The 18,417-nt window shown below is 36.4% G+C and overlaps 1 protein-coding gene across 5 annotated transcripts; it reads left to right on the forward strand.

Annotated features, from left to right (window-relative positions):
- Nucleotides 1-3,564: 3,564 nt before the first annotated feature.
- On the forward strand, nucleotides 3,565-16,604 carry LOC127861466 (uncharacterized). Of its 5 annotated transcripts, none has more exons than XM_052399964.1 (3): nucleotides 3,565-3,750; nucleotides 7,590-7,699; nucleotides 12,226-16,604. In XM_052399964.1, exon 3 carries the CDS (start codon nucleotides 12,249-12,251, stop codon nucleotides 13,695-13,697), a length of 1,449 nt encoding a protein of 482 aa, XP_052255924.1. In that variant the 5' UTR covers nucleotides 3,565-3,750; nucleotides 7,590-7,699; nucleotides 12,226-12,248; the 3' UTR covers nucleotides 13,698-16,604. The 5 variants fall into 5 exon arrangements, with proteins under 5 accessions (XP_052255924.1, XP_052255920.1, XP_052255923.1 ...); XM_052399963.1 differs by lacking the exon at nucleotides 3,565-3,750 and adding an exon at nucleotides 5,661-5,982; XM_052399960.1 differs by lacking the exon at nucleotides 7,590-7,699 and having other exon boundaries at nucleotides 3,566-3,750.
- The last annotated feature ends 1,813 nt before the right edge of the window (nucleotides 16,605-18,417 follow it).

An 18,417-nucleotide genomic window follows, 5' to 3' on the forward strand; every position in this document is an offset into this window, starting at 1 on the left:
AAATCTGGATTACTCTTATAAAGCGGATACGTTTTGGTTATCTTGTTTAGGATATCTTTTTGGTTAGCGATTGCATACAAAAAATAGAGATCCGAACAGGTGCACGTTTTGGTTTAGTTTTTTGATAAGATTTATCACACTTTTTAAGTTCGGTTATCTTTATCCGAATATGGTTATCTTTTGGATTGGCTAAAGTTATCCATATTTATACAAATTGCCACGTTGATGTTCATGATACTGTTAGTGACAGTGAGATACAAGTCTAGAAGTAAGAATACAGCATATTTATGTGATGAACTAGTCATATTAAATGTACGTTCTATTGGTTATATATTAGGTTATATATTTTAGATATTCTGTTTAAAGGGGCCTTTTCACAGATTTTGGCATTTTTTAACTTATTCATTAAATGTTTTATATCGATAAATGTAAACATTGGATCGTAAAAGCTCCAGTAAAAAATCAAGAATAAAATTAAAAAAAGGAAAAGAACATTGCCCGGACCAGGTTTCGAACCAGTGACCCCTGGAGTCCTGCCAGAGTCCTGAAGTAAAAACGCTTTAGCCTACTGAGCTATTCCGCCGAGTACACATATACGACGTATTTTATACATTATATAAGCAATCTTCGTAGTTTCGCATAATTTAACGACAAAAACAGAACTCTCCAAATTATTCAATCGTTTCGCGTTGCAACGCTTTATAATTTTTAGGTTTTAAAATCGTCAAAAGATGCATATAATGGCTATATTAGACCATGGTAAATGTTCAGTATTACTGTTTCCTCACAAATATCATAACTAAAACGAAAATTTGCGAATCTGAAACAACTTTTTTCAATTTTGTCAATTTACCAAAGCGTGAAAAGATCCCTTTAAAAAACACGATTTTCTTTCTTCAAAGTATCATGGACGTAAGTGTTTTTTTGTTTAAAGGGATCTTTTCACGGTTTGGTAAATTGACAAAATTAAAAAAAGTTGTTTCAGATTCGCAAATTTTCGGTTTAGTTATGATATTTGTGAGGAAACAATATTTCTGAACATTTGCCATGGTCTAATATAGCCATTATATGCATCTTTTGACGATTTAAAAACCTAAAAATTTTAAAGCGTTGCAACGCGAAACGATTGAATAATTTGGAGAGTTATGTTGTTGTCGTTTAAATTTGCGAAACTACGAAGATTGCTAATAAAATTATAACGTTTAAAATACGCATCGTATGTATGCTTGGCAGGATAGCTCAGTTAGCTAATGCGATTTTGCTTCAGGATTCCGGGGGTCACTGGTTCGAACCCTGCTGCGGGCTACTTTTTTTTCCTTTTTTAAATTTTATTTTTGATTTTTTACTTGAGCTTTTAAAATTTAATCTTTACATTTATCAATATAAAGCATTTAATGACAAACTTCAAAACATGCCAAAATCTTTGAAAAGGCCCCTAGATTGAAAACAAAGTTATGAATCCTGTGCGCGATGTCATTTGACATTTAACACGTCATTTGTCTGTACAATAGCTTGCACTCAGTCAAATAAAAAAGTTGCCTTACAAAAATCTGAAAGTTTAATCTAAGATAGGAAAAAAAATCTCAAGTACTATTGGTGTATGATATTCCACCGAAAAAAAGGAACATGCTCATATACATATACATTAACGCGACACGCGCCATGGGAGGTAAAAATGCTATCCATTTGAAGAGTCCAGCAAAAAGTATATGCCAAGAGTACAATTAAGCATGTTTTGAAAAGGATATGATGGATGGATGAATTATATGAGCCGCGTTCTGATAAAACTGGGCTTAATGCATGTGTCCGCTTTTATGGTATTTTTAGTTTCAAGGAAGTCCATCCTTACCGAAAATCTATTTAAGGCGGAAAGTGTCGTCCCTGATTAGCCTGTACGGACTGCACAGGCTAATCTGGGATTACACTTTACGCACATGCATTATGCCCAATTTTCACAGAACAAGACACATATAATCGACTTATAATCCGTACAGGCTAATCAGAGATGACACTTTCCGCTTTTATGGTATTTTTAGTTTCTAGGAAGTACCTCCTTACCGAAAATCAATTTTAGGCGGATAGTGTCGTCCCTGATTAGCCTGTACGGACTGCACAGGCTAATCTGGAACGACACTTTACGAACATGCATTATGCCCAATTTTTACAGAACAAAACACATATAATCGCTTTTAAGCAAAATCTTGATGTTCACAAATCAATAATGACATTCCCCGAATCTTCTATTCAATAAGTTGAGTCGCGTTCTGAGAAAACTTGGCATACTGCATGTGCGTAAAGTGTCGTCCCAGATCAAGGACGACACTTTTCGCTTTTATGTATTTTTAGTTTCAATGAAGTCCCTCCTTACCGAAAATCAATTTAAGGCGGAAAGTGTCGTCCCTGATTAGCCTGTGCGGACTGCACAGGCTAATCTGGGATGATACTTTACGCACCTGTATTATGCCCAGTTTTCTCAGAACACGACTCAATTACTTTTGCGTTGAATGCTTCAGAAACTTAGCCACTAGCTGTCTACAATGGGCATGTATCTACCGGTATAGGACGTTTCTTCGTCTAGACTAGTAAGTGCGTACAGGAATGAGAAAGTGTCAATTAGTCGACTAGACCTTTAGTAACGCTAATTATGAGAATTGATCAGCTGTCGCCGGGGTCATCTTAGAAATACTTGAAATAAAAAATATGTGTGTGTGCGTTTGTTTGACGAAGTTTGCGAGGTCCGTCCGCGCCTGAATCTGCATTTCATGAGGACCCGAAGTGTGTCACAGACCTCCAACCTTATTGATGTACTAGACTCGCTATAGTTGGAGGCGAATTTTGAAATATACTTGCAATTCCAGCAAGTCATTTTTAATGAAAGATAATTAATTTTTGATGTGATACTGTGCTGTGGGAGTAAGTCGGAGTACTCGGAGTCCCTACCTGGTCGGTGTGGTGACCACTTACCTTGAGCTTACGTGCCCGGGAATGAGGATTGAACTCGGTCGCCGAGAAGAGAAACCACCGCGTTAAGCGGACAGACCTTTACATACAATGTATTTGAGCCGTGCTCAGTGAAAAGGGGGTTTAATGCATGTGTGTAAAGTTTCGTCACAGATTAGCCTTTGCAGTTCACGCAGGCTAATCATGGACGACACTTTTCGCCTAAACTAGACTTTTGCGAAGAAGATACTTTCTTTAAACGAAAAAAAGTCATAAAAATTGTCGTCCCTGGTTAGCATGTGCGAACTGCAAAGACTAATCTGGAACGACACTTTACGCACATGCATTAAACCCCCTTTTCACAGAGCGCCGCCCATTTATTTTCGTGCCTGACTCGGCACTAACGGAGGAACATGAGCGTGTTCCGATTCTCATACCTACCCGGTTATCAATTTACAACACTCACGAAAGTATTGACGAATTGGTGACCACTAACCATGGTCACATGCTGTAGATAAAATTCCGGAACGCATTTGTTGTTATTTATGAACTGAAATTCACTCGTAATCAATTACGCGTGTCAAACTCGTGTCATGGGTTGTTTTGATGACCTTTTATCAGATCGTATGAGGTATTTATGAGGTGATGGGGTCTGATCATTGTTATAGATGACATAGTTTGTATTTTCTTATCACGACATAATCTTTCACTCGATGGATACTTATAATAAGTAGCTACTGAAAGTTTTAATTAATACTTTGCCTGCGATAGCTAGGTCACGACTGGGAGTTTTTTTTTAAAGAATCACCGGTAAGTGTTATCTTACATATTATAATAAAATGTATTATTTCGTAATTTCATGTTATATTTTCATATACTTTGTCCTAATAAAATAAGTGTTAGTAAGTAATCGCGAATCGATCCTGGCAATACACTTGTTATGGTCCTTGATCCTGTTTCACATAATTTCTGACGCAGGTCTTAAATTTATGCACACATTGATTTAAAATTCACTTTCGATTCTTCATTTTTTTTTCGTAATAAAACAAGTCAAAGTCTCAATAAATTCATATTGAAAGAACCTGTTCATTTGTGTCAATTACTGAAATATATGTATCATTTTGTGAGATGAACATTTGTTTAATGGGTATTATTATAATATAAACCCGGTAGTCCCGTATGAAAACGATGATTGTAAAAGAATTGTTTGTGGCGGCATGCTTTCTTTGCTCCTCTGACAGCAATTCTAATAAACATTAACATGTTTTTAAACATTTTCTTACATTTACACAAAATTAAAAATAACATATATTATTAATTAATAACTATTTCAATTTAGCATATTTAGGCCACCTTTCTTTACGAATTTTCGTTAATGTCGGAAGACTATTTATTCGACATCTTGAATATTATAAAAAAATAATACCTGCAAAGTGGTTAAGTTATATATTTTGTTTGAAAGCACAATTTGCTTTTAAGTTCGGGTGTGTAATATATTTGAGCAGCAACTGATGGACGAATTTAAAATTAAATTTAATTAAATTCGGATTTCCATTTATATGTATGACTCTTATTTTTCTGACATTTACATTTTATTAAATTTTATCTTCGTTGATCCATTCACACATCTCACAAGTATTTTTTACAACCGGACAACGGTAATTAAACGTGTCAGATGTTTGCACAAAGTCATTTGCCCGTAACATTTGCTTTATTTGGGTAAAAGGGTATGTACACATTATATACGTCAGATAATAAGTGAAGCCTCAGGCGCGGAAGGACCTCATTAACTACGACATAAACGCTGAATTCTATATCTGCGGTAATACAATGACTATGGTACCTTTCATCCGCCAGAATTATCTAAAATGTGAACGATAATACGACATAGTTTGTAAGTATTACCATTACGAAAAACAAAATTTATTTTTACGTTTATTTATTTTTCACGCTGCATACATCATCGGACGATATTTAGAGAAAATGCGATGTTATCTGCAACGGAAAAAAAACTCGAACTTAAATCGGTAAAATAAGATCGAGTGATTAATACATTTATAAATACGGCATAAATCTGGGGTATGCTTAGTAAATACGTTGCGGTTGTACCAAATCGCAAAGTAAAACATAAACAGTTTTCATCTCTTGTTTTATTTAATTATTAATTAATAATAATACAATATTTCTTACAAACGAAATAGCCTTAAAAAGTATACTTACTAGAACTGATGCCATAATGAAACGTTAATCAAATTGAATAATTTTCGGGCGAACGAACCGACCCTATATATATATATATATAGCTTTAGAACATGGGAATATTGTAAATAGAGACATCAATCACATGGGGACGTGGTTGACCTTGTTAACGTACTACTGCCAGCGAATGTTCTGTCGTCCGACAATTAAATATGTATGTTGACTCGTACGAGGAGAGATAAGTCACATGCGTAACGTAACCCGGTCACCGAAGGACTTTGATTGCTGAGTGCTGCTATTAAAGGGTGTTGTTTGACACATTAAGCGGACAGGTAATCCTTTATCGGCCGGCCGGCAACATTTCGATGTTGTGTGGGTGACGTTTCTGCTTGCGTTTAAGTAGTTTCTTACTATTGTTCATAGCCGGACATGTTGTTTAAATAATCGCAGATCATAACTTCCGCAACGCGTTGTGTGGGTGACGTTTCTGCTTGCGTTTGAGTAGTTTCTTAGTATTGTTCATAGCCGGACATGTTGTTTAAATAATCACAGATCATAACTTCCGCAACGCATAAAGCTTATTACAAGAGTAGCTTTCACTACTCAGTACGCCTAAAGCGATAGAAACATTGCTCTGACATGATATAGAAATACACGATATGACAGTTGAAGCAGATATCTTCCTTTAATTAACACTCTGTGTTTCCCGGAGTGTGTGCGGAGAGAGTTCAGTGTACGTTGTTGAGCCTGCGTGTTCTGGATGCATATCAAATCTGCAAATATCAGTGTTAAACTGAGAGTATTAAACTGAGAACACGGGAATATATTACGCTTGAAATACAGGTACATTTATAGTATTGCTGTTTTGAGTTATTATTCGTAAAAGCATGCTTCAACCATCTGTAATAAACTTAATTAGTATATGACTAATTAAATGTGAGTTTGTGAATTGCTTTTCTCTCGGAATTCATTTTAACCAGAGTGTGCTGTGTAGGGGATTTCTTCCTCATTGTCTACATGAAAGGCTTTCGATCTAAGAATTAGATTTGTACTATGTGGTTCACTACTACTACTACTACTACTACTAGTACTACTACTACTAGTACTACGACTACTACTACTACTACTACTACTACTACTACTACTACTACTACTACTACTACTACTACTACTACTACTACTGCTACTGCTACTTCTACTACTACTACTACTACTACTACTACTACTACTACTACTACTACTACTACAGTCTACTACTACTACTACTACTACTACTACTACTACTACTACTACTACTACTACTACTACTACTACTACTACTACTACTACTACTACCACCACCACCACCACCACCACCACCACCACCACCACCACCACCACCACCATCACCACCACTACTACTACTACTACTTTTACTGCTACTACTACTACTACTACTACTACTACTACTTCTACTATTATTATAGTAATAATAAAATAATATAAATAGTATAATAAAATATACATTGTAGAAACAAATATGAATTGAAAAAGTTAGCTATGAGTGATATGTTTGGTACATGTAGTATAGATACGGGAGGTACCCATTGCACACTTTTACTGCGCTTTCTCCGTTTGGTGGTTGTGTCAGGGATGTAGACCACTGTGAGAAGTTTTCTATGCATCGTCTGTTTGCCAGTACTGACCGGGAAATAAACCTCTATGATTCTTCGAAAACACGAACACATTTTTAAGCATTACAACTTGGTTATTCAGGCTAAGAAACGAATAGGTCACTTCCACCTTCGTTTCGTTATCGAGATGTACTTTGATTGCATTTATGAATCTGCATACAGCAACACTTAACCTGTCTGCTTGTTCGTTATTACAGAAAAGAGTTTTTATTGGTGTAGTTTGTCTAGATTAAAGTAAGTTTAACTGAATTACGGACGTATTCTTGTACAATCATTTTTTCGGCGTAAGCTGTATTAAGCCAGCTTTTCACCCTGACTTGACCTTTGTAAGTATCCAATAATATGCAAATAAAATTTCCCGCGGCTAGGTACGAATGAATACACTTCATTTATTCCATTGGCTGATTTTAGTATAACACCAGAACATTGGAAACATATCCGCGTCTTTGTAACACTGTTTTACTGCATGAAACAATTTTATCTCTAATGAAAAGGCTCAATAGATAGAACAGTTTTACAATCAATTTTCGACATAAATACAGTTTGTGCGTTCACCTTTTATTTTCAGAGAATTACCAGCGCAAAAGCGTTTATACTAAAGGCTATATTCTCATATTTAGTACTTACTTGCATTGCATTTCAACCCGCGAAAGTCAGAGTTTATATACAGTTCATCACCGGGGTTGCGACCTTTTCATTGAAGGACAAAATTGGAATCTATGCTATTTTTGTCTGATGGAGTAAATAGTTCGTTTAGTCGCTTTATCAATATTTTAGGCACAGCTGTTGCCTTGGTCGAGTACAGTTGGCGTAAACAAGCCGTCGTTTCAGCAGCAGAATTGTTACCTAACTTTAATGCATTGCATTCCAATCCGCAAGGTATCAAGGTCAGTTTGCGGTCAGTTGCAGAAATCTTTATATAAACGCCGTCTCGTAAACTTTGTGCACTTGAAGTCTGTTTTGATCAGAAAGATACTAAATAAAGATATTCGGCAATATTATTGTGGTATGCCAATCATCGATTTTTAATATGTTTTCAACATTTGCATGATAAGGACCAATTTTGATAAAATTAATTAGAAATATTTATCCATTTTGACCAGTTTATTAAGCATGAGCACAATAATTTACTATACTATAATTATGCAATTAAATAAGATTCGAGTATTGCCGGCTGACCTATATGCACTCGTTTATTTTCATGTTTCTTGTGTTTTTCTATTCTGTAAATATAGACATCTGAGTAAAAATATCACATAAAGCAAAATAAGCCACGAAATCTGGCGCAACACCCCGTAATTGATTTGCTTGTGATGTAGCTAAGAACTGCGCAGAAAAAAGGCATCCGCTACTTTTGATCTCATAGAGATAACTTTTGATCGTTCATAAACATCGACCACAATCAACGCCGTATATCTTTTTTAAAGATATTTCTTGGTAATATTAACATGTAATTGAAATATTAATGGGAAATAAGTTTATTGTTATATTTTATAATTAATATAACGAACAACCGCTGTAAAGAAATCAATAAGGGTTCTCATAGTTTGTCTTTGATTTGGTGATTTGGCAATCATAATGCAGTATAATATGATTTATTAAACATCTCGCCTAAATCCAACTGATTCATATTGTACAATTACCCTCTTGAACGACGTTATAATACCACTCAGCGCTCTATTGCTCATCGGGAATAGCCGATTTTAACCGAACGTTGAACGAGCGCGACAGATGTTCGTGGCTTCCAATAGAACATACAGAAGCCATGCATCATAACGATAAGCGATCATTTTTTGTTGGCATATATACATATGTGCGAGTGGCAGAGCTTCTGTTCGGCGTGTTGCGTTCAGAGAGTGTAGTGAGGAAATATGAAAACAGTTCTTAGTGGTTGCGATTCGACAGACGGTATGTTTTTATTACATATTAATCATAGCTCGGCTGCATGCATAAAGTATTCTGGAGTGTAATTTTACTTTGAAGTTGGCTTATTGTGCATATGGAGCAAGTTTTGTAACTTAATATAAGTAGCTTCTGACATTCTGGAAAATGCGTTCATTTCTCCCAGAACGCATGGTCGAAATTGTACACTCTAATGGAATACAAGTGTTGAAATATGTACAAAGCATGTAGCGTTAACGATTCTTACAATATTGTAGGATTTGTTGGAATGCAATAGTAATGTTACAAGTTAGAGATCTGAATTTTTGCACTGAATACTAATGATTTCCGTTCATTCCAAATGACGTATAATGTTCAGCGTCCGAGGCTGGTATGTTGATGGGCTGCTTTACGAGAAACAAAGAGTTTTTAGAGTGAAACGTCGTGAAATTTACCTTTTGATGGTTCGCAAAACTGATTATTTTTTCGATTTTCAAATGATATTAATATAATTTCAGTTGGACAAATTCACATGACATAACGGTAATTTACATTACCGATACATCGTTTTGCATCTTTTTTTAGTATGCGTACATTCAACGCCCTTTATTTTGGGTAATTTACAAGATGAGAGTACAATATAGACGAGTTTATATAATTGCATTTAGTTTAAAAAAAACAATTTTTATAATGCTTAACGTGCATCGCGTCGCCGTGTTATCTTTTTTTGCGTCGTAAAACGAGTGTTTTATTAACTTAAACAGTTTATTGAATACGCTGTTTAAAAAGGTTATTCGATTTTTGTTATGGTACATCTCGCGATATTTTCACGTGGATATTGGCTTATGCAGTATATGTGTGTATACCGTCCCTGTGCATTTTTACGAAATAAAGAAAATATTATTCACGCACTCGTGCAATTGAAAATGAACGACACACACAAGTGTAATTTATAATCATACGATTTTCCTCTTATCTTGACATTACACTATTTCGATAGATTTTTTGCTCAGAATGCAAAAAGCGGCATTTACTGAAAGGGTTCCTTAATTTATTTCCCTAATTTAATATCTCGAAAGCCATACTGTGTTATCATGGTTAGTCGTTTATCGACGGATCATTATGTCTTCCCCATACGATTTACTGGTACGAGAAAGAATTTAACGCGTAATTGTAACTGGGTAAAGTGTGTATGTATGTGTCGTATTATCATGTGGAGAATAGACCAATTTTCCCGACACTGAACAGTTTTACATCCTATACGTGTCATTCTTACATCTGCGAAATGGTGCAGTGATTTGGCGAATTTTTCTGAATTTTCTTATGTGAAGTACAAAAACACATCACTCAATGTTTGAGCACGGATGGCCGACTGGTCTAAGCGATAGACTTTATTTCCAGGGGTCAGTGGTTGGAGCCCAAGTTTAGGGTTACTTTTACTTTTTTCTTTATTTTTTTTTAATAGAGCTTTTTAGATCCAGCGTTTACATATATCAATATAAAGCATTTAATGACAAACTTTAATACATGCCAAAATCTGTGAAAAGGCCCATTAATACTTTATTTCAGCATTCCTCGTAGTATCACAAAATATAACGACAACAGAACTCCAAATTATTCAATCGTTGCGCGTTGCAACGCTTTATAATTTTCCGTTATATAAATCGTCAAAAGATGCATATAATTGATATTTTAGAGCGTAGTAAATGTTCAGTTGAGTGTTACTGTTTCCATACAAATATCACAACTACAACGAAAATTTGCGAATCTGAAACATTTTTTGTTTTAATTTTGTCAATTAACCAAACCGTACAAAAGTCCCTTTAAGTAATGCCTTCATATTTTGTATGTGATACAATGTGGTGTAATGTAAGAAAGGGAAAAGTCCACTGAGGTCCTCCTCGCATGACAGTGACCTCCAAGTCACCCCGGCACAAGTTATAAGTGGTTTTAATTGGTGTGTTCTATGTATGGTCGCATGAAGTTTGTGCATAATCATCGGTTTGTACATAGTCATCAAATATTGTTTTCAAAAACAATACGTTTATGTAAGTTCTGTATGTTTGTGCTGGGTTATTTCTTTTTCAGTTTGATTTTACGGTTTAAATAAATACGAAGACGTTAACATAGTGTTTGTCTTTGAAAGTTTATTTCATAACTACGAACAGAATTCACTTGTAGCTTTTTAGTTTTCAAAGCTCCAAAATGTTAAATACGTATGCGAAATTTTGAATTGTGCACATAACACCAGAGACGTATAAAAACAGTCTCAGATTATACACAGAGCTCCGCGTAAAAATGTTTATATACTTTCACCTAAATAGTTTTATTTGGTATCTTGCGTATTTGTCAGTAATGCATGCGAGGTACTCCCTGTTGGGGTCTCGGTCAGTTGATCGTGTCTTCTCAAACGGTGGAACACTCGAAGCCGGTAATGTCGTAGATTACCATCAGGTCGGATTGGCGCATTCGCTCAACCGATTGTAATGGATTTGACTGGGTAATATCGGCACCCTTAGGCTCGAGAAAGTTTATGATAATGTATCAGTATCCAGAGGCTCTTGTCAGCCATTATACAGTTAGCGCCTATACAATTGTGTATTTTCTGCCCATTAAACATGGTGTATGCGAGTGAATCTCATTTTAATGAACGAATTTAGTGTTCTCACAATATTAATTATTTCGTGTCAATATATTAGTATCGGAATGTTCATAAAAGCGCTGTAATATGTATGTAAGGGTTGATAATTTTCTCTCTCTCGTTCTCTTTTTCTAAAAGATGAAGACGTTTCGAGGTTACAAAAGTCTTAGACAGGGACTGAGATATCTAATATTTGCAGAATCAAACTGATAGAGTTTTTGCATGCGGATATTGATTTGTCAGAACGAAGCGTCTCGCCAGGGATCGAATTGTCATTATCCACACGATGGAGGGGAGGGGGGGATGCGCTGTCTCCTGGAATCAGAAAAACATGTGACTCATAGCCTTGCCGTACCGGAGATGCTAATCATCAGCATTGCCTGTCTGTTGGCTCATATAGAAATCAGTATGTTAACAAATTGACAAGGACGAGTAAGGTTGGGAAATGGAAAGTAGTCTCGTATGATTGTACAATTTGCATGCACAGATTAAAAAAAATACTTCCTCTCAATCTCGCACGAATAACTTGCATTCAAAGGACGTTAGGCAGAATCAAGGAAATTATCATAATAATTGATTGCGGGTAGATAATGTTTTTATAATCTCGTTTAATTTCGGTAGGATAAGATTCAACAAAGCGCTGTTCAAACTTAATTTTATTTGCCTCGGTAGTTCTTTTTATATAAGATCACCAAACGATTGTTAACGAACACATTTCCTTAACTCGTATTATAACATTTGTGTATGGAGAGACAAGGCCAATCAATGCCTATTCATATAATATTTTGACGTCGTTGTGGTTTCTTATTTGCCTCAAAGTGTTCTACATAGGCAAGCTTGTATATTTTTTAAGTATTGTATAAATACTAACATATGTTCATTTCATTTCAGGAAAGCAAACGCACGGCAGTGACATGACGGGCGTAACAACTAGGTCGAAAAGTAGGACATCGGAGAAAAAGGACGTATATTCAAAAAGTAATGGCGTCATATCCAATGGTTTTCATGGTTACAAAGAAGGTTATGAAACTCTCGAAAAGTCAGGAGTAAGTCGACGCTCGGTATATTTGTTCAACCATTTCTTCTTCCCATTGGTGATGGTTGGACTTACCCCGCAGATAGTGATGTTGTTCTGGTATACGAACGTCAAGTTTGGCGGAAGTTACTCAGCTCTGATCACACACTTCCGTAGCCACTCAGTTTTCGGAACGCTCCTCAAAATGTGGAGTGAACTCAGTATTATTAACACGTTTACAGTGGGAGTAATCTTTGGCTACTTTGCCTGGGCGCTGTTTTGGACGGTCGTTCTTCCGGGAAAAGAAGTCCGTGGACCTGTGACACCAAAGGGAAACACGCCTGTGTACAAAGATAACGGCTTCCTGCATTACGGTGTCACAATGGCTGGGTTCGCGATCCTAACCACGGTGCTCAAGTACCACGGCTTGACTCCCACGGTCGTGTATGACCGCTTTGGCGAGTTGTTGGCGTTTATGAACGTGTTTGCTCTTTGTTTCGTCTTCTTGTTGTACATCAAAGGAATCACCCGCCCGTCCACATCGGACAGTGGAAAGACAGGAGGTGGCTTCTTTTTCGACTATTACTGGGGCACGGAATTGTATCCTCGTATCTGCGGAATAGACGTCAAAGTGTTAACTAACTGTCGATTCGGCATGACCGTCTGGCCTCTGATGTGCTGTATATACGCACTGAAGAGCTACGAGCTGCACGGTTTCGTAGACAGCATGTTCGTTACTACGATTCTTCAGCTGACCTATATAACGAAGTTCTTTACATGGGAAGCCGGATACATGCACACAATAGACATAATTCTTGACCGAGCCGGCTTCTATATATGCTGGGGCTGTCTGTGCTGGCTTCCGTCCCTGTATCCCAGCGTCAGTCTCTACCTCGTCTCGCATCCGGTCCGCCTCGGCACTCCACTCGCGTCAAGCATATTGATCGTGGGGCTGATTTCTGTTCTCATCAATTACCTGGCCGATCTACAGCGCCAGGATGTACGCAAGGCTAACGGCGATTGCCTAGTCTGGGGCCGGAAGCCGGACCTAATACGCGCCAAATACAGGATCGAAGGTGGCGAAGTAAGGGAGAGCATCCTGCTGGCTTCCGGTTGGTGGGGTCTGTCCCGGCATTTTCACTACATACCGGAAATCCTTCTCTCGTTTTTCTGGACGGTTACGACCGGATTTGAGAATGTTCTTCCCTACACGTACCTGATAGTGCTCGTTATTCTGCTCACTCACCGCAGTTTCAGGGATGAACAGAAGTGCAGCTTGAAGTACGGAATCTACTGGCAAGAATACTGTACCAAAGTCAAGCACCGAATCATTCCATTTCTGTTTTAACAGCTTCGATACTCGTGTACAGTATCGATACTCGTGTACAGCTTCGATACCCGTGTACAGCTTCGATACTCGTGCACAGCTTCGATACCCGTGCACAGCTTCGATACTCGTGCACAGCTTCGATACTCGTGCACAGTTTCGATACTCGTGCAGTGCACCGCTTCGATACTCGTGCACAGTATCGATACTCTTGCACCGCTTCGATACTCGTGCACCGCTTCGATACTCGTGCACAGCTTCGATACTCGTGCACCGCTTCGATACTCGTGCACAGCTTCGATACTCGTGCACAGCTTCGATATTCGAGTACAGCTTCGATTATCGAGTACAGCTTCGATACGTGTGTACAGCTTCGATACTTGAGTCCAGTATCGATACTCGTGTACTGCTTCGATACTCGTGTTTAGTTTCGTTTTGCTGTCCAATGTATAAAATCAACAATTTAAACAGATAAACAGGTTAAGAATGAATATATGTACAGCCTTTAGGGGTTTACAAGTTCACCAATATTGACCTTACACTGTACTTTTTAACTATGTTAGCATAATTGCTACATTTAAAGTGTCTACTTTTCACAAACATTTTGTTCGCTCACCTGGAGTATTTCGCGAGATGAATTCTAAAAATCATTAAAGTTTCAAACATTTTTTCCACAAAAATGTTCACTGCTAACTGCATAATATACAGCAATCTTACGTATACAAATACTTATGGCATGCATTTTAATGATTTAAATGTGCACACTTGTTGGCGGTAACAATACACTTATAAGAATTACATGTCTATAGCCAACACTCTTGCACTGAATAATAATTGTTCACAAGTTTCCTTATTGTATGGTAGAATCAGAATTTGTGCGCGTTCATGTATTGAAATAGCTTATCTATATGCATGATATGGCTTATGTATATGAGACGAGAAAAACAGTGCGAAGTTTGCACGAGCAAAGAACACGAGTGGATCATACAGTTCTGTGCACATTAAGCTCACGATTGTCAGTCAGATCATTATGTTATTCTTTTTGTGTGATTTTTCTTGTTTTTGATTTTTTTGCTTTTTTTTTTAAATTGTTACATGTACACACTATAATGTGATTATTCACTGTACTTTTACATAAACAGGCGAAATTGTAATGGCAAAATCGATGGAATCTATATTTAATTGTATATTGTATCATTCTATACACTATATTCTTCTGTACTTTTAAATAAATAGGCGAAATTGTAATGGCAAAAATCGATGGAGCATATGTTTCATTATATAGTGTATCACTCTATAAATTGTGTATTGAACGTTCTTTCCTACGTGGATCCCGTGTATAATTTGTTAATCATCAGGGGAACAACAGGTGGGAATGTTCAACAAATACGTGTATCTGCCAATACGTGCGTACATGCAGAATACGCGAACAAAGAACCTTAGACCTATTTGTCTGCAATAAATTGGGAGTTTAACTTTGATAAAGTACTCATTTATATAGGAATTGTGCTATCGTTTATGAAGAATTATGTATAATTACATATGCCTGTCATATTCTGGAGAAGATGCTATTTAATTTGATTTTTTTATGTTTCAGTGAGTAAAATATTAACCACATGTCGCCAAAAACGTCGGCATTGTATTCATGCTTCATGTCTTGAGTCGTGTTCTGAGAAGACTGGGCTTAATGCATGTGCGTAAATTGTCATCCCAGATTAGCCTGTGCAGTCCGTACAAGCTAATCAGGGACGACACTTTCCGCATAAACTTGATTTTCGGTAAGGAAGGACTTAATTGAAAATAAAAATACCATAAGCGCGGAAAGTGTCGTCCCTGATTAGCCTGTGCGGACTGCACAGGCTAATCTGGGATGACGCTTAAGGCCATTTTTCTCAGAACGCGACTCATGGCTTTATTTCCCTAGCATGAATACACGTTTCGAAATTGTAGTGACAATTTTTGTATTAAGTATGTTAAGCGGTATTTCAACGAATGATTGTCTTATTACAAGACATATCTTCTTCATGAATTACCCGTATGACAATTATTAACTCACCTTTTTGATAAAAATATGGTAATATGTTACAATATTTTGAAAAATCAAAAAGTTGACAAACATTTGACTTAGTTTTATAAAAAATATACGTTTATTCGTTTACTTGCATACTTTCGCGTCTCACCTATGCAATAAGTCAGAAGTTGTTTTGAAGATGTATTAATTAAATATAATATCAGCGTCTTCTCCAAGAAACTGAATTTCTGAATTATCGACTGTAGTATTTTCAAAACAATTAAATGGGTCATGAAATACTTAATAGTAAAAAGAAAAATAATAAATACATGTATATTCGAGATTATGCGCATTTGTGCCAAATGATGTAATTGCCACAACCGGCCAGAGCTAGTCATGAAGCTGTTCTTCGTTGCTTCGGGAGTTTTTAACCCATTTATGCCTAGTGGACTCTCCCATCCTTCTAAATTGGATTTTTTTTTTCAAAATTAGGGATGTCTAGTATATGTATTTCTTTATTTAGAATATTTTATACAAAAATTCCTTTAAGCAAACAGCGCAGACCCTGATGAGACGCCGCATGAAGCGGCGTCTCATCTGGGTCTACGCTGTTTGCCAAAGTCTTTTTTCTAGACGCTAGGCATAAATGGGATAAAAAAACATTATGAAAAACATTTTGATTTCGTACCTCGGTGTATTTCTAATTACCTTTTATAGCTTATATATTGATGTTGTTTTAGTTGTAGTCGTTAGGTATCGGATAACAGAGCCAGGGTCATGACGTTTTGTATAAACTGAGCCCAAATTAAACTGTTGTCATTAAAATTAACTGTTGTTTTTGAAAACATGTGTGTATAGTTAATTTGTATCTTGTAGTATATTCAAGTAAAACTCTTTTTTAATAAATCGATGCTAAACGTGTGTGTTTGTTCAATTGTAGGTGGACAAGTATGTGGTGATGTAAATTGCAGAAATGTAAAGGGAGCTGCGTAAACGTAAATGATAATACGCGGAATATCTTCAAAATATGTTAAGCCCTTATATGTTTACCCACAATTCTTTATTCCATAGTGATCTTCTTTTGCTTTACACATTCCAAATATGGTCACTTACATTCTCTAAATAACATTTAGCTATCGAAATATGTAAAAATATTACATAGTCAATGGAAATAGCCACACATGCAGTTTTATTGAATGTGTCACTGGTGTGAGTTGCAAAATGGCAAAGTAGGAAACTCTTATTTCCGATTCAACGCTAAATAAACGTGTGTAATAATAGCATTGGTGTGTCTTACATGATTTCAGTTTGAATTTAAAACACGGGCTTCAATCATTTTTATGTATTATTATATATAATACATAAAATGATAGAAGCACGTTTTTTAATTGTACACTGAAAAAAATAATTACAAAACACAAAAAATCTAAGTTTTACAAATTTACAAACAAATAGGTACTAATTGATAATAATTTTGTGCGGTCGTGAATGGGAAGCCCTGAACAGGTTAAATCATATGCGGATATAATATATCCCGCATAGGGATTTACCTTTCAAGCGCTTCTGACTAATGGAGTGTAGCAAGGCCAATTGATTATTATTTATTTCATTTTACGAAATCAAAATATGTCACTGGGCGACAGTCCGTTTAACATTTGTTCATACCCTATTATCGGAACACGGCAGTTGTATATAAAATACTTAAAAATTTTACACCAAGTTCAAAATTGAAATTCATGTTATCTTAAGTACTCGTAATATATAATTATTTTAAACATTAGTTTAGTTTAAACCTATTTATTTTAGCTCGATTGAATTTCAAGTACTAACTACTTATTTGAAACGCTCTCGAGTCCGTTTCCTGGGCCTAGAACCAGTACTTGGTGTCTATGGGGGAGATCTAAAGAACGCTCCCACAGTGGGGATCGAACCCGTGACCTCCCGGTCGCTATTTTAAACATTATTGTGAACATGTCCGTATGCAACATGTACTTATGCAATCTGTACTATCTCTACATATAGTACAGGACATTGTTGTCTGATCTGTTATCTTAACCCATTTATGCCTAGTGGACTCTCCCGACCTTCTAAATTGGATAAATTTATTTTCAATATAAGGGACGTCTTGTATATTTATTTCTATATTTATAATATTTCTTGCAGAAATTCCTTTAAGCAAACAGCGCAGACCCTGATGAGACGCCGCATCATCAACTGTGATCAACGGTGTTCACAGGGGATTACACATGGGCTGGGCAGAATGAAAACACACCGTTAAGAAATTTATTTTTGCAAATATCTCAAGCTATTGAAATACAGAAGCAAAAATATTAAGTGCATAAAAGACAGTTTTTCTTAGTGTGTGCCGATATCTTAAGATATCGGCACCAACCGTGTACATGAATGCGTTTCACATCGATTTTTTTGCCACGAACACAGGCTTATCGAATTAAGACATTCTTATTGAGTTCACATTGCCATTAGCAGCAAGAAAACTGTCGTTTATGAAGAAGTTGAAATTCTTAAAAAAAAAAATTAAAACATGTATTTGAAGGAAAGCACCACATAACGGTGTGTGTTACTTCTATTAACATTCAATTGTGCACCCCACAAAGGCACGTGATCCTGCACTCTGATAACGTCAGCAGACCTGAATGAATACACTTCAGTTAGTCCATCGGCTGATTTGAGCATACTCACCTTGTTCCATTTTACAATACGCAATAAGAT

This window comes from Dreissena polymorpha, chromosome 16, assembly GCF_020536995.1.
Source record: "Dreissena polymorpha isolate Duluth1 chromosome 16, UMN_Dpol_1.0, whole genome shotgun sequence".
NCBI classification, from domain to species: domain Eukaryota; kingdom Metazoa; phylum Mollusca; class Bivalvia; order Myida; family Dreissenidae; genus Dreissena; species Dreissena polymorpha.